This window comes from Pagrus pagrus (genome assembly GCF_965226575.1).
Source record: "Pagrus pagrus genome assembly, chromosome: 17".
Lineage (NCBI taxonomy): Eukaryota > Metazoa > Chordata > Actinopteri > Spariformes > Sparidae > Pagrus > Pagrus pagrus.
This window is the reverse complement of record NC_140201.1, coordinates 17,414,295-17,432,219: the sequence shown is the minus strand read 5'-3', so window position 1 is coordinate 17,432,219 and position 17,925 is coordinate 17,414,295. Positions and strand designations below refer to the sequence as shown.

Below are 17,925 nucleotides of genomic sequence, written 5' to 3'. Positions count from 1 at the left end.
AATAATGGCAGAAAAATATGACGACTAGAAATCACAAAAGAAAGAGTGTCTCTGTGTCTAAGCAAGTGTTTGTGGGTATGTTTACGCACATGGGCGCGCATGACCTCCTCGTAAAATCGACCTTTCGTGGAATAAACGAAACACCTTTAATATCAGCTTTAATATCTCTATAAAGGTCACATACATAGCCAATAAATAAAACAATGCTTGCGAGCGCGCACGCCTCTGTTTACAAGTTTCTGGACGCCATAAATCTTGTACATGTCACACAGCTGTTATGGGATGAAATGGTCCTAACGTGTCATATCCGTCAGTATTAACTTAATGGATGGTCTTTTTATTGCAACACATGTCAATGGATGCACTGCATGTGTCATTATTATGTATCTTTGAAGAATCGCATCTATTGTGGAGCCAACACTCGCTGAGCAAGGCTGGATTGTTGGGGTTGATTCTGTCCAGAAGTCTCAATATCAGTTTTTTGAGGTATGTTTTTTTTGCCTATATGAATAGCTACTGGCGTGAAAAATGTGTGTGTGTCTCTGTGTGTGTGTGTGTGTCTGTGTGGTGGGGGGCGTTCTCGACTGACATCCTCAAACAATACGAGAAAGAGGAGTGCACGAATCCGCGCGCCCTATGGCTGGGCTCCTTCCCTGTAATAGTGAGCGTCAGCCATTCTTAAAAACACACATTTTGTGGCTTAGTGGACTGGACTGGAGGGGCCAAGAGGAGGATAAACTGAGCGGACAAAGATGTAAATAAAAACAGTCGTGCCCCGGCTGAGCGAGGCGTTCTTCGTCTGAGTTTTTGGATCAATCAGGCAGACAGTGGCTTCTTTTGATTAAACCCCAAATTGTCATTGGGCAGAGGTAATCATGTGACAGGCAATTCGGTCCAATTTCAACCTTGTCTCCATGAATTCAATAGTTTAATAGTAGCTCGGTCCCCACACGGCCGTAATCAGTGAAATAGAAAAAAAAACACCACCAGGAGATTTTTTTTAATGATTTTTTCTTCCTCGTCCTCGCTGAGCCGCAACATTTATAAAATCACGCGTGCAAACTTTTCCTCGGCTCTCAGGGAGCGGAGATGAATTACGAATTCGAGCGAGAGAGCGGTTTTATCAATAGTCAGCCGTCGCTTGCTGAGTGCCTGACATCTTTCCCCCCTGTCGCTGATTCATTTCAAAGTTCATCAATCAAGAGCTCGACGCTTTCACGCCCGACACTGATTCCTCCTCCCTTTGAGCAGACCATTCCCAGCCTGAATCCGGGCAGCCATCCGCGCCACGGCCGGCCCAGACACAGCCCCGACGGATGCAGCCCGCTGCCCACAGCCTCCTTACCCCCGGAGTACCCCTGGATGCGGGAGAAGAAAGCCTCCAAGAGGAACCACCTGCCGACCTCCACCGCCACCACCGCCATCTCCAATGGACCCGTGTGCTTCTCTCCGAAAGGTGGGTGATTTAAAACACTTACTGCTGAAGTGTTTACTATCTGTTGCTAAAATTGGAGCTCAGCGCTGGGGCCTTTCCCTCTAAGGAAAAGAGAAAGCTGGAGAGGATTTATCCTGATAGATTTATGGTTATTGCTTTGCTGTGCTTGTGTATGAAGCCAGAAGCAAAAGAAGAAGAAAAAAAAGTTTGGGTAAAGTTTGGTGATGTAAGATGATTTATTCCCCGAGCCGTAGCAGAGTTTTGATGTGTGACAGTAATGAAGAGTGATGGAGTGCCGTTGCCGAGGAGGGCAGCTGGAGCATTCATTAGTATCCCACACCAGGCTGGACCTCGCTGCTTTTATAGTGCACTGTGTTTGCTTCACGCTGGACGTTATTTAAAGTGTAAAACAATCTGATGAGTATCTTTCTGCTGTCATGATTCTCGTGATAAAAGGTTTAGTGCAGGCTATAAGCGCTGGGTCAGTAGCTCCAGCGGCCATTTTGCTGCAGCCTCTCTCCAGTGGCCATACATCCACGGGCTGCGGGGTTATGTAACTGTTGTGTCCTGCGTTTTAATCCCACGCTACCGTGCTGCTTATTTTCCAGGCTCGCCTGAGATTGTGGAGAGCGCCGGGGGAGGAGGGGGCTCCCGTCGGCTGAGGACAGCGTACACCAACACGCAGCTGCTGGAGCTGGAGAAGGAGTTCCACTTCAACAAGTATCTGTGCCGGCCGAGGAGGGTGGAGATAGCGGCCCTGCTGGATCTGACCGAGAGACAGGTCAAAGTCTGGTTCCAGAACCGGCGCATGAAGCACAAGCGGCAGACCCAGAGCAAGGAGAACCACAACGGGGAGGGGAAAGGGCCGGGAGCCGAGGACGGCATCCAGAGCGACGAGGAGGACGAGGCCCCCCTGTACGAGCGGAGCGGGGCCCTGCTGGAGAGAGATACCTGCTCCTTTCAGAACAACTCGCTCGGCTCCACACAGCAGCTCCACAATGGCGAGGCCATGGGCTTTGCTGCTGCGCCGCTGAACAGCAATGACAAAAATCTGAAACATTTTCCCAACCCGTCACCCACTGTTCCGGGCTGCATGTCAACAATGGGCCCAGGCTCGGCATCTGGCCCGGACAATGGCGACAGTCCCCCGGCCCTGGATGTTTCTATACACGATTTCCAACCTTTCTCCTCGGATTCCTGCCTGCAGCTCTCCGACGCAGCCTCGCCGAGCTTGTCAGAGTCTCTGGACAGCCCCGTGGACATTTCTACGGACAGTTTCTATTTTTTCTCGGAGTCTCTAACTACAATCGATCTGCAGCATCTGAACTATTAACTGAAATCAATCACAGTAACCTTTCTCTCTCTCTTTTTTTGGGACAATAAATATCAGGCTACGATGCTATTAACTCTGATGTTATTTGTATATTCGGCACATTTATTCTGTTGATATTTGACTTGACGATTAACGCAAGGTAAGGATGAAATGAAATCACTGAACTAGCTCTGCTCCAGCTTGTAATTACCATAACAAATTGATCTCCTGGAATGGAAATTATGAGTGTGTGTGTGAATAATTATACAATATTAGGCCTATGGAACCTGGTCATTTTTATTTTTGTATAGCTTCCAATGTCTTGGATATTTTTGTTAGAATACAATTAACTTGCTACAATCCTGTTTGCCTGGTGTTTGGAGTCGTTTTTTTAAAATCTATTTATATATTTTTTCCCCTTCTTGAATTATTCATGTTGAAAATATGCAAAATAAAAAGAAGTAGGGCACTGAAAGATAGAGACGTTATGCAAATTTAACAACAGGTTGGCAATGAATATAAATAGTCCGGTCCGCGTGGAGCTGTGAAGGCACACACACGTTCGGATTTCACTGATATTGTAGGATTTAATTTCAACATAATTTATGTTTATTTAGTGAAGCAGTTTACTGACACAGAAGAAGTCCGCCCGTTTATAAAGTGAGTTTATCACCGTATTAAAAAAAACTTGAGCGACAAAACTTTTTAATTAAGTCAAAATGACTTTTAAATTCCTGCAAATTCACAGATAATTAACAAAATTACTCGTGCTACATATTTGAATTTGTTTTGCTGAAAATACTTTGTTTTCTCAGAGTTACACCCACTTCGTGCTGCCTGCACAAACCCCCCTCACGCAGATTATTTTTATTCTCACCTTCAAACTTCATACTTTCGCCGAGCAAAAGCAAATAACGCCCGCACGGATCCTACCATGACAGGGGCTCTTAACATTGTGCGCATGTTGCAGGCAAACACCCGAGCCATGTTTGCCTTCAGGAGCTCATAAATCACTCCGTGGCATGAATGAGACGGACATTAAGGAGACCAATTGTGGCGTAATGTGCACAAATAAAACCCCACTTACATTTTCATACGGGACTCCCCAATTCCTGGGCTAAAAGGGGGCTGAGTCTCTGCATGCGTTTGGTAATAATTCATTTTTATAGCTTGTTTAAACACGACTCCGGCTCTGGCTCGGCGACAGCGGCTGCTCGCAGTAGCTGCCTGCCTGCTCGGGTTGTGAGGCTGCACTCTTTTTCCTCGCGTGTTATAAAAGTAGCCTGAACTCAAAGCAGACTCATCAAACATACATTTACTAAAAATAGCTGCAGAGAGGATCGCTGTGCAATATTTGGCTTATTTTATCAAGGGGGGGTTGTGCGTTTTGAGGTGGATTTTATTGGAGCAAAGTGCTGGAGGTCAATATGGGGATTATGAATGGTCTTGCTCTATTGTATTGCACTTGAGTTGACTTATGGGAATCAGTTATTAGCTCATTCACAGCGGGACTCAATATGGTCGCTCCACTGCAGCAGCTTTGTGTGCAGGGGCAGCGACAACAACCACCGGTTGCGACCGATCGATCCGCAAACTCGTCTGCGCACTCGAAATTCATAAGCTCGAGAGTTCAGCGGCGGTTTATCGAATAATCTGGAAGCCATAAGCAGCCCCATCGACTGGCTGAATATTAGCCCACTGGTTAACTAGAGTGTGTGTGTGTGTGTCAATGTGAGCAGTGTGCGTTTAGGGAGGGGGGCCAGATCCTCTGCACTCCCACACTCCAGCGGCCGGTGACTAACCACACGGCCACGATAACCAAATCATTCCGAGACAGCGCGCCCTTTCTGCGCACATGTGTTCACACAAAGAGCCCTGAAAGCTCCGAGGCCTGGCTGAGTTTCCACAGGCAGGCGAGGCAATGATCCGCTGCGCCCACTCAGTTCAGTGTACTGTTGCAGAGGCAGCTGGGAAGAAAGAGAGCAGGGAGGAGGGGCTGAGGGGGGGTGGTATTGACCCCACTGCGCTTTTTTCACTGGTGGGAAGTTTTCATCACCTCTTCACTTTCTACAAGATTCCATCAACTTGAATTAGATGACGTCTTGGATTTTATTGTCAATATGAGCAGGCTACATGTCTTATTTACACCTAAACCTAACATGAGTGAAGGAAGGGGCGCAGATCCTATAATGAAGTGAAAGCAGCGCTGTGCAACGTGAGACTTAAGTAAAAGTAAAGATATTGTGTTAGAGTCTTACTTTGGTGAAAGTGAAAGTCAACCAAAGGAATAGTAGGCCTACTCAAATAAAAGCCGTACATCTGATAGTCAATGTGCTGACTAGTTGTAAGTAAATAATACATATATAAACAATTATAGGATCTGATATTCAGTATTTTGTCTGATTATCAGAATCAGTGTGTTTTTAAAAAAATATTATTATCCAATTGCTCATAAAATGAATTAATTCAAAAATGCATTTCTTTGGCTCTGACGCACCCTGCAATCTGCAAAGTAACTGGTAACTAAAGTAAAACTAAAAAGTACAACATATTTTACCTCCAAAGTGTAGCGCACTGTAACATCTGACAAGGTGATAACAAAACCGATAACCTTTAAATTACCAAGTAGACTAATGTTTTTTAAGTTGTGAAAGCTTTTCAGCTCGTACTACTTGAATTTAATAATCTACTTTACTTACGTATTTCTGAGGTAATGGGTTTCCTGACTCTTTGAAAGTAAAGTCAACTTTTACAATTTACAGTGTGGACTGGAAGAATAAAGAAGCAGAAAATGGAAATATTCAAGTAAAGTACAAGTACCTCAAAAATTGTATTTAAGTAGTTACTTAACTGAGGACTGAGTTACATTCCATCACTGAGTAACAGTGACAGTATCACACTGTAAAAACAGCCCAGAACAGTCCAAAGAAGTCTTACTTAAGCATTAGCAACAACATGAAAGTATCAGCAGTAACCACGAGGCAGAAGAATGCCTCCTTCAGTGTTGGATTTGCTCCTCACATCTTAAGTTATCAGATTTAACATTACCAGTAGCATGAGGCAGCATATCAATAATGCAGCTGGTTGAGGTTTCGGTAAGTCACTTACACACTGTTGGTTACACTTAACAAAGGTTGTCTTTGTAAACTCTTAATCTGAAAAGGTCAAAGCAGCTCTCAGATCAGTGGATAAAATGCTGAATATTGGAACCGATAATCGGCCAGGCTGCTTATCAGTTGACCCATAGTATGTTCAAACATGTGCATATACTTCCACATAATCCATAGTCACCTATATGTATCTATCAGTAATGGAATGCAACTAAGTACATTTACTCGAGTACTGTACATAAAGTATCATTTTGAGGTACTTTACTTAAATACCTCCATTTTCTGCTACTTTATATCACAAATGTAGTACTTTCACTCCACTTCATTCATTTGATCACTCTAGTACTTTGGAGATTGCTGCATCAGAGTCGAGGTACTGACTTAATCAATGTATCTTATTGGCAATCGGATACAAATGCTGATAATCAGCCAGACCGATAATCAGCAGACACATAATATACAGTACATGTAGATATATGTAGAATTTCGATACTTTCTATCTATACATTTATAAACACAGTGAGGTGCACTTTGGGTGTTTGGCCACATGCGGCCAATGGGGGCGCTCATCCCTCCATGTGACCCTCTCTTCCTCCCTCCCTCCCTCCTTCCCTCCTTTCCTTCTCCCCTCCCCTTTCTTTTCCTTCCTCAGTGAGAGGTTGGCCCCGCACTCTCCTCTAACGCCATACCGCAGCTCTCCCACCCACACTCCCCCCTCCTTTTTTCCCCCTTTTTTTTCTCTTTTTTTCAGCGCAGCTTTCCGTGGCCATTAATTTCTCCAACAGCTTTATTTGATGAACTTAACAGGATAATCAGCCCACACTCGCACCTCGGGCTATACGGGCGCATTAGCTCCGCGACGGGCCGCGCATTATCAGATCATTTGATCACTATACATGCATAATGAATACATGTGGGAGTGAAATCAGAGTAGATAGCAGACCTTATGACCCCGGGAGAGAAAAAATTAATAACGCATCAGATTCATGTTTAATGTGTTGTCTTGTCGTTGCATCACCTGTGACCTCCCAGCGAGCACCGAGAAGCAGCCAAACATTTCTAATGCGACCTTGATGGGAAACAAAGTTATGAAGAAACAGCTCGCTCCGACTGAACTGGAGCACTTTCTGCTTGTGTCAGGAGTGAACCCTTCCTGCCTCTCCCTCTCTGTCACACTGTGACAATATTTGCTGAGCAGATCCCTCGCAGTGTTAAAGCGTGAAACACTTCGCATTGGAATGGGACACTGATAGCCCTCTATAGCCTGTGGCGGTGGCGCACACACACATTCACACACTGAACCATCCATCCATCCAGGAGAGAATGACACCATTATATATATATGACATCACGGCAGTTACGCGCGGGCGAAGACAGACACGCAATGAGAGCACACAACCGCGTGCGCACACGAACACACACACGCACGCACACCTATTCCAAAAATACCGTACCTGAGGTCAGGGTGCTGGGTCGTCCTCGTGGAGAGGTTGCATAGGGTGACGCGTTAATCTTTTCCTCGGGCTGGAGAGCGCACAGCGTGGGGTTAGAAGACGCCGTGTTTGACATTCCCCCGCTCGCCATGCGACCCCGGTGCTGTCCACCGCCGTCTGCCTCCCAGCTCATTGTTTGCTCGGCCAATACATTAGTGGCGACGCGCGTCACCTTGATCGACGAGCGCCTGGAATTTAAATAGCCACTCAAACACCAATCTGTCACCGGCTAAGGGGATAAGGACAAGTGCCTCACTGGCTGACCCGGGCCCACGTGACAGCACCCGTTCATTGATATCGGCCCGTGCGCCCCCCTCCCTCCTCTGATGAGGACTGAGTATAGGTAAAGGTTGGCACGGTCACTCAGGGTAAAGAGGGGAGAGAGGGAGAGATCAGAGGGTGTCTGCAGAGTGGACGGTCCCTCGGCCCCGGCAGAACAATGCTACAATGAGCAGCTTCTTAGACTACTCGGTGATGAGCGGTGAAGGTGGCTCGTGCTCCGTCAGGGCTTTCCACTCGGACCACGGGATTACAACTTTCCAGTCCTGCGCGGTTACCGTCAACAACTGCGGTGCGGATGACCGCTTCATGGCGAGCAGGGCTTCCCCTGACGGCATCCCTCACCAGCCGGGGTCATACCCGTCTACTGCGAGCTCTCTGGGTCTCACCTATGGGGCCCATCCGGCCTGCAGCTCCAGCTATGGACCCCAAAGTTTCTGTACGACATATAACCATTACGCGCTCAACCAGGAAGTAGACTCCTCAGCGGGATTCCCTCAGTGCGGCCCACTGATGTACTCGGGTAACATTTCCTCCTCCATGGTGCCTCAGCATCGCCAAGGTTACAGCGCCGCCCCCCTGGGTCAACTTCAGTATGCCCACCCTGCTTACGGCGGCGGGCACGAGCAGGCGTTTCCTGGGTGCTCAAACCCGCTGTCACCACTGCACGCGGCGCATCTGGAGGCTTGCTGTTCACCTCTGTCTGAGGGGGCGTCTTCTGCACAGACCTTCGACTGGATGAAAGTCAAGAGGAACCCACCAAAAACAGGTGGGTGCCAAGTGGTGGCTATGGCAACGGCACAGAGTGGCCTGTCTGTGAACAACACTGGCTCATAAGTGATCTTAAAGTCAGTGTTGGTAGATGTCTTCTGGGTGGGAAACACAAGAATGTAAACACATTTAAAGCCAAGTTGTTCAGATCAATTTTACGCATGAAATTTGACACTTCCTGTCCGATTGTGCCACTCTTATAGTTTGTTAAACTGAAGGCTGGGGCGTATTATAATGTACACAGTAGCAGATAGAATCTTTAACTGTATTTTAAACCTCAGACACGTGTTTTACAGCATGTTTTAAAGTAGCTGACACGAATTGACTGCTGCATAAAAGTTGCTCCTTCATGCGTAAAAGTTGCCTCCAGGCACAAGTAATTTTCTCATAACTCGTGTGAGCAGAGAACGTGTGTGATAACTGTTCTGGAAGTTCACTGTGATTTGTTTCTCTGTCTTCAGGCAGGTCCGGGGAATACGGTTACGGGGGTCAGCCCAACACGGTCCGGACCAACTTCACCACCAAGCAGCTGACGGAGCTGGAAAAGGAGTTCCACTTCAACAAGTACCTGACCCGTGCGCGGCGCGTTGAGATCGCGGCCGCGCTGCAGCTGAATGAGACTCAGGTGAAAATCTGGTTCCAGAACCGGAGGATGAAGCAGAAGAAGAGGGAGAAAGAAGGGCTGCTGCCGGCCAAGGCTTCATCCTCCTCAGACCCGGGGGAGAGGATTCAAGAGAAAATGGACGATGCGGACTCAGAGAAGTCTGTCTCAGCTCCATCTACTCCGTCACCCACATCCTCCACGGTGTCTTCCACGGGGGCTGATCCTTACTCCTCCAACTAAGAACCTACTGCCTCTTTACCTCTTTGGGCCACAGGCGGCCTGTATATATCGACGTTCCTACCCAGTGTATCGAAGCCAAAGTCCTGGTTGATGGATGTGGACATTTAAGATGAGTTAATGCACTATTTGGGACTTTGGACATAACATGGACAATTTCTGAGTTATAGATTTGTTTTATATTGTGTGTTGTGTTCACAAGAACGTTGACAAATGTAGGCCATGGTTTAAAATGTGTCCACTTTCTTTTGGCGTTAAGTACGCGCTGCGCCATGATGGCGCACGAGATATCCAATACCTTCTTTACACCTGCTCCTGACCTGAGCTGCTGAATGTGCCAATGTAAAGCCACAGAGCTGCACACACAAACAAATACCTCAAATGTGCCAAAGATGTGCGTCATGGCTACGGTCAGGCTGATTGCACTGGATGTCGTCAATTAGGCATCACACAATCAACGAGACGACCTCGTTTATTAATCGCTATAGAGTGCATTGTTATAGTAACTCCTTAATCACTGTCACCTCTGTGTTTGAGGCCTGTGTGTGTTTGTGTGTCGCGACTGTCTGAATGTCTTTTGTGTGAGGTTTGCATGATGCGTAATGCTTTCATGTATTATTAGCGGGGCGCTGAGTTTTATCAGTTGGGGAGCCGGTCGTTGTATGTTCCAGGCTTTTATCTGTTCTCTATTTAATCCACATACAAGATGTTTTGTCCAGAGAGACGTTTACGGGTCAATCATGTGTATTAAAGTGCGTTTACTGCTTCAAAAACCTATTCCTCTGTGTCATTGCTGAAGGGAATGTCTTGAGAGAGACAGAATTGGTTGATTTCAAAGCGAATCTTAAATCTTAAATCCGCCTATCAGACATCTTATTTTAAGCTCTACAGACACGACAGGAAGCTCTGTCCGTTTCCCCATCGTTTGAGAAGCCGCATGTGGCAGAGTCTCTCAATGTATGCGGCCGTGCGCGCTCCCATCCCTGGGGTAAAGAGTTATTGGCATAATAAAGGCATGTTTATCCACGGAGGAGATGAGAGCGCGGACGTCAGCGTCATTTGTGATGACAACCTTATCGAGCTCTCGGCTTATTGAGGGGACAAAAAAGCAACTCTATTGATTAAAACATCGAGGTTAGGCTATCGACAAGGATGGGGCCCCACTGGCGCTGTCACTGTTAACTCCGCGGTTCCCCCAAGTCACATGGAGGTGTCATCATCCCCACCTGACGACACGACGGACAGTGAAAACTTGCAGCACTGCGTGTCAAAGTTCTGATTCAGCAAGAGCCATTTTATCAGGTTCTCTTATCATTACGCCTGATAGGTAGATTTGGTAAATTCAAAAGAAAAAGGACCACCTCTTCTTTAAAACTAACTAAAATTAGAAGTGGATTGATATTTATTAATATATATCAGTCAGATAAAACAAATGTGTCTAAACTGGACTCTTAATTTGAAGTTTTGTTTAGTTTTATTTCACCTACATTTTTTCAAGGTGGCCTATATCCTCTGTCAAATTCCCACACTCAGAGAAGGGCCTTCCTGGTTCTCTCGCTGTTTTAATTCCTGGTGTGCAGCCTGCGAGTCCATCTTACCATAAAAGGGCAAAAACCGCCAGAAGAGCCATGATTAATGAGCGACGTTCACCTTTACCTTGGATCCACCTGCACGAGCTGCTCTATTGGAGCTGTGGAGACCTGCTGAGGCTGCTGCTCGGTCTCATTCAGCAACAGCAAACATGGACAAGGAGAGTAAGTCGTGTGGCTATTCATATCACCTCTAGTATATTCTTTTTGGTTATTAGATATTGTTGTGTCAGGTGTTTTCTACATTCAGGAGACAGTGGAGGTTCTGTCTGAAACCCGTGAAGGTTAGTTTGGGATCTGCAGACGCCCTGGTTTGTTGTTGGAGGCGTTGTTTCGGTATAAATAGTGAATGGTGCGCACAGACCTGTTGATCAAGGGCGTGTTTGTGGTCGATAGGCCAACTTGAATGAGAATGGGCTGAAGGAAGGAAAGGAAAACCATCAGGAGGATGTTTATTTGATTAACTGTCTGACAAACTACTTTTGTTTTAGCAGAGAATTAAATATTATATCTTTTGATTTTCAACAAGAGACTGGTAGCAATTTAAATGAATGTTAATTTCATAAATTCAATCATTTTAATAGGAGATTAGTGTTATAAGGCACAAAGAAAAAGTATCTGAATTAACCTTAATATTATATGTATCTATTTTGTTGAACATTTTAAAATATGTTCAACACAATATATAACAGGGATGTTGAGAGAGTTCAGAGGGACAGGCCGATGAAACCACAAGGATTAAATTTACAAGGCTGTCAAAATAATTGAATTCTTTCATGGTTTTCATTTTTACTCCATCATTATTTCGAACAACACATATTTTATAATGCTGCCATTAGATTGACTTAACTTAAGAAAAAGGGTGTAAATTTAAAAAACAACATTATGTTCAAATTAAAACAACTTATTTCACAACCAGAACTCGTAAAAATGTTTCTTGACAGATGATTTCTCATCATCTTTTAGACCTACCAAGATTTTACATTATTACTGGATTTAAAAAAAATATTTATTTCACTGCCTGAATCTGCATATTTATGGATCACAATGAGTGTTATAAAAGTCATTTCATTAAGTTTATGACCCTCGATAAAATATGACTCTCACTCCCTCTAAATACACACATCTGGCGTCCTTCTACTTTGCCCGCAATTACTAATCCACCTCTGTTCAACAGGGACCGACAACATTTTGGCACATACTACTCATTTGGCCGCCGATTTTAATTGAATTTATTAATTTTCCTGTGTGTGTGAGTCCAAACCTGATGAGAATTTGGATGGTAAATTAATGTAAACTTATTAGAGTCATAGCAGAGAGCGGGAAGAGGGAGAAAGTTGTTTCTGTCTGACACATTTGAAAAAGTTATAATCTCATTTGATTGTTATTAGGTATATTTAAAAAAAATGAGTGAAGTTAAATTCTATCACTGTTTTTCTGGAGATAAATCCCTTCTACGAACTGCACTTTTAAAAACTCCCCGGTTCTTTTCTTCTCAGGCCTCTGCGCTCTGCAGCAGCCACACAGAGTGGATTAGAAACGCAGCTGATCCTCAAAAGAGACAAGGGGTCAATCCTCGGTCACAGTTTGTTGTCACAGCAGCACCCACACCTAAACAACAGTTTACAGACCACACTGCGCAAACAAGCACCTCAACGACACAGTCACAGTCCAGCTCCGACGGCCTGTTTGACCCAAACTCCTTCAGACACGTCGCTGAATGTTTAAAATGAAGCTCAGCCTCGTGAAGTCAGGACGTGTTTCTCCGGCCCGACCTCCACAATGTGGCCCCGCGCGGCTGATGGTTCCCATTAGGGCCTTCAGATAAACACATGGACGATGACAGATGTTTGACGAAAACCATTAAGGCTTTGTGAAAGGAGGAAAAGATGTTTAAAGCTCCTGACTTTAAGGAGGTGACGCAGAAATTAACACAGAGTTCATTTGCGCGTCCTTGATGCGGCCTATTATAGACGTGCGCCCTGTGCCAAACACACATTTGTGCCATGGAAGTGATCAGAACACAGCTTAAGAAGAATGACTTTTTAACTTTGATCGGTCAAATGAACTTATTCTGTGAGCTCTTATAACAACACTGGCAACGGGGAGAATGATCAGGCTGGTCACACAGTCTGTGAATCAAATTAATGAATCTACATTTTAATTTTAATTGAAAATTTTAGGGGAAATACGCGCCGAAAATTCTTATTCTGAAACTTCACACAACCAAAAAACTTAAAATATCAATCATGCAAATACTTCACATAAACTTCAAAGTGAGCTGTTTAAATATCGAAATCAAATGAAGATTCGAGCTGAAACATGAAGATGTTTATATATTACATTTAACAAAAATAATTTTGGGTGTAAGCTACTATAATGACAAGAAATAACCTCATTTAGAAAGAAAGATTTGTAAAACACGTGAAAAAGAAAATGTGTTTTGGCTAAAAAAGATTTTTTTTTATTCTAAAGTAAGTTTTGTTTAAATTTTAATTTCTTAAATGTTCTTCGATGTATAAATGAAGGTTGATATTTAGAAGCATTTCAAAGCATCACATTAATTACAGAGAAATAAGATTCTCTACTATTTCTTTACATCGTATCTTTACGTTTTTCTCTCCCACGTGGATATTTATGATGGGTTCCTATTCTAGTGCTAAATTTAAAAAAATAACTAATAATAATATCTTAATTATAATGTAGCACTTCCTTTTAGGATGATGTGGGGATCATTTCACCTCCTCAACTCTTTATACTCTCGACCTGAATCCCATGCTGTGAGGGAAACAGTCTTAACAAGGTGTTGCAATTCGTTAAAGGGGCACTATGTAATTTTGGAAAATAAATTCAAACTCACAAATGTTCTATTTACAATATCAATGTTGTAACAACACAAGCTGAGAAATATTTATTTGCATCCATAACTGAATCAACAAGCTTTTCTCAGAGGAAAATAAGGTCCACGAAAACACTGTCTGTTTATATTTGGCGGACCCTGCCACCTTTCTAGCTACGAAGTTAAACAAAATGAACTTCCTTTGTCCTTCACAGTCAGTTTGTTTATTCAGTTTATTTGGGCATGAAATCAAAGAGTTTGTTTATTTAGTTTGTTTCGGTATGAAAAAATCAGTCAATGAATCATCATCACGCTTCTGATTAGAATTTCTTCCCCAAAACTACATAGTGCACCTTTAAAAGCTAAAGGTTCTTGTCTGTGACTAAATGACAAAGACTCAACACTAAAACTTTATGCAGTGTAGCCTATGTGTTTTTTCCAACAGCTATCAGTGGACATATAGAGATGCAGAGTTGACAAGAAGTCTCTAAGGCCGCCACCTGAGAGTGTACAGGTATTTACTGCAAAACCACACTCACTTTAAACACGCACAGAAATGCAGTGACATATACAAGATATTTTTACTTAGTTTGTTTGGAAACAAATACAGGCGCGAGAGGATATGACAAGTTTTTACATGCATGCACATATGCAAACACACACACCCACACACACAAAGAGCAGGCAGACCGAGAGGAAATACGTTTTAAAAATGTCTCTCTGGGGTGTCAAACTGGTGCTTCTGCCTCTGAATTCTCACCTTGTTGATTTCATTTTCTCATGTTTCTTGAGTGCTTAGGCGTGAAAAATGTGTGTGTGCACGGAAAAATATAGTAGAAAGGTTCATAAAGTTCTGAGAGAATTACCAAAAAAGAAAGAGAGAAGGGAGCAAACTGGAATGCTTTATAAAAGAAGGCCCGGTCATTGTAGCACCTACAGAATATTTCCATTTGGCGTTGCCATCAAACCTTATTGACCAAAGCTTTTGGGGTTCAGGCTCATTTCTCTGTTGTAATAGAGAAATTCTTGGTGTCCTGGGACATGATGAATGTGAGAGGTGCAGGGATGTGCTTGCAGTGACACCTGCACTGAATGGTCTGTACCTTTACACACAGATCCTAGGTGTGGTTTGTTTATGGTCAGCTATGGTACTCTAACACACACAGTTTGGACATGCAATACAAATCAAAACAGAGAGAGCGAGACAGACACAGAAAGTGCTGGCAGCCCAGAGAGACCGAGAGAGGCGGACAGACAGAAGTCAGTCATCAGGGTCGTCGAGGTATTGGCACGTCTGCACTCATTGACCACTCCCCTGTTGTGATTGGCAGCCAAAATGAATTCCTCCATCGACAGATGTGCGTCTCCATGTGCCGATAAAGGGACACAGCCGATAGAGGGATTGACAGTATGATGGAGGAAGAAAAGGAGGGGAAAGAGAGGAGAGATGACATCATGTGGTTAGTGGCTGCATATATGTGATGAAGCAGTAAAGTGTGGCGGCGTTTCGAGCGAGGAAAGGCAGAGGTTAGGGTGGTAGGTTGGAGGCCGACTGTACGTCCACAGCAGAACTCACCTCAAAGAGTTGTCTGCAGTTTTTCTTTAAGCTCCCTCTCTCTGTAGAAGCAGTCCTACTCTGGAGAGACACAAAGACATGCGAACAGACGAGAGCACAGCCAGAACACCGTAGCAAGTCTGAGGCCCAGAGGAGGAGAGAGGAGTGGGAGAAGAGCGGCGGTCTAGAGACACAGGTCCATCCATCACACATGTCCTGACCTCAGCTTGACCCCAGCATGGCAGCCAATGAGGCGCCCTCACCCCCTATAGAAAGCCTCCCCCCCCCAACCACACACACATAGACACCCACACACACTTATCTACCCACCCACGCACGCACACACACACACACACACACACACACACACACACACACACACACACACACACACATACACAAGAGATCGGGTGACACTGAGAGGAGTCTGGATGCTCTTTGTTTTGGCCATTGTTGCTTCCCAGAATCCTTTGTTTTTTACATGACTAATGTGAGTACCAACACCTGACAGACAGGCTGTTCATCCTAGTCTCTCTCGCGCGTGTGCGCACACACACACACACACACACACACACACATACTCCTCAGACAGGAATAACCACTTAGGAACATCCTGGCTAAAAGCTGAGTAGATTAGAATTGCACTGAATGCAGAAACACTGAATGCACAGTTTTTGGAAATTTTGCAACAAACAGTAAAATTCTGAATCCTTTATCAAGAAACTGAAACACGTCCCGTTGGCTACGGTACAGCACTTAGAACGTTATCATTTTCCATTAATAGCATCAACCAGAGAGGAGGATAAACTGGATTAATAGGTTGTTAGCAAGAGGCCGAAAAAAGATTTTCAGGCTTTTGAGTCAGTAATATTTGGATTGTAAAACAAAACTGTGCAGTATTTAAAGGGTTCAGGAGATACTTTTATGTTTGACCTGTGTTTTATCCACATGTGGACTTTTTTAAAGGCATAAGGTGTGTTTTTGAGCTTTTTTCAAAAATGTTAATATTGTTACAAAACCAATTCCAGGTTACTTTTCCATCAACATATCTGTGCACAACTTTAAAATCACAGTGTTTTCCACAAATCACAGCCATAAAACACCATAATAAATGTCTATTTTCTACAATTAATTTAGAAGAATACATAGTTGTGGTTCCTCGATTTGCAGGGAAACAGATGGCACCACCACAACAATGTGAGGGCGATTTATCTACAAATACAAAGGGTTGGATGTCTCAGCAGACATAAAAAAGAAATTCATTTTACACTTAAAGCACTTTGAATCGATTTATACCATCTTCTCTTTGACAGCTGAATTCAGTAATCATAACAATAAAAGTCTTCTGTATAATAATGGCTGACATACGGCTTAAAACACCAACCTGATTGATATTCAGCAGAGTGCACACCTCAGCCAAGGCACAACATTCCCCTTTAATTCAATCGAGCTTAATCCAATATCAATCCTATATCTGATGTACTCAGCGCGATCACAAGAAAAAGAAAGTCTTCAAATTCAGCGTCCATTTTGGTTTTATTGTGTAATTGCAGTTGATGCTGTTGTAGTGTGGTAGCCGCGCAGACAACAAATTGGATGTCTGTGTACTCATGCATACAGAATGTATAATTCCTGTTTAAGGTGAGGAGGTATTCACTGACCATCGACAGCTAACATTAGTTTAGCCCAGTGAGATGTCTGGTCCTGTAGGCTAACCAAGGATAAGGCTAACCAACTGAATGTTGGCTAAGCTAACGATTCTTTGGGATTTGCATTTCTCCTCTTTTTGTAGAAACTAACCACCTTCCTGACTCTGCACTAAGCTAACGCAACCTGCAGTGATCTGTCTAATTAACAGAAAGCAAAAATCAACCCACCATCAAATTAGATAAGACATCAAACAAGTTGATCACAAAATTGGGGAATTAACTGAGTGTTACAATTGTAATTTAATTACAGACTTCCAAACTCTATTCTCTCACACTACTTGCCTATAGTGATCCACGGTATGCAATGCTAGCCAACCAGGTGGCCTGTTTACATGTCACATGTCAACCTAGGACACAAATAGTGAATTCCCGGGTTGTATTATTGGGTATAATAGTTAGCAGGTGTAAAATAATTGTCTTTTATAGCTTTCTTTGGCAAAAAAATCCAACTATTTTTCTATAACCTATAATTTGTCACAGTGAATCACAATAATACACACATTTCTTTTTTTTTTTTCCTTTTCCTTGTCGAGCCAAAAACGGAAACAAGGCAGTCACTTTGTGGTTTTTCATACTCCGTTGTAGCTTTTGTTATGCTTGTTGTGATTCTCTTATTCAGCCAAAGATGTAAGATTAACGCACAAAGCTAAAACATAATCCCAAACCCTGAACTGCACAGCCAGCAGCACAGCCAGCAGCCTTTCCTGAGTACTTGTCAATAAGTACAGCCTGAGCCAAGTCTTTGATATCAAAGCCCTGAGCCTTTGGTCTCATGAATAACCAGACAGGTGAAGTAGCACGTGTTAAAACGGCCTCAAGGATATAATTGCTAACATATCACAGGGAGAAACACACAACCGCAGTCGGTACTTTCACACACAACTGCAGGGCAGAAGGGAGGTTTCAGCACCTCAGATTAAACGTCTCCATGTCGGGGAGAGTTTGGAGATGTGTGAGCGTTGGACTCCGCCCGGGGCCACTTGCAGCGATTG

General features: G+C 43.9%; 2 protein-coding genes across 2 annotated transcripts; both read left to right on the top strand.

The window, feature by feature from the left end:
- The first annotated feature begins 34 nt into the window (after positions 1 to 34).
- LOC311272607 (homeobox protein Hox-A2a) lies at positions 35 to 3,114 on the top strand. Its single transcript, XM_084379140.1, has 2 exons — positions 35 to 1,456; positions 2,044 to 3,114. The coding sequence occupies exons 1-2, from the start codon at positions 1,090 to 1,092 to the stop codon at positions 2,766 to 2,768; spliced, it is 1,092 nt and encodes a 363-aa protein (XP_084235266.1). The 5' UTR covers positions 35 to 1,089; the 3' UTR covers positions 2,769 to 3,114.
- Positions 3,115 to 7,765: 4,651 nt separating this feature from the next.
- On the top strand, positions 7,766 to 9,992 carry hoxa1a (homeobox A1a). Its single transcript, XM_084378796.1, has 2 exons — positions 7,766 to 8,398; positions 8,862 to 9,992. The coding sequence occupies exons 1-2, from the start codon at positions 7,798 to 7,800 to the stop codon at positions 9,242 to 9,244; spliced, it is 984 nt and encodes a 327-aa protein (XP_084234922.1). The 5' UTR covers positions 7,766 to 7,797; the 3' UTR covers positions 9,245 to 9,992.
- Positions 9,993 to 17,925: the final 7,933 nt, after the last annotated feature.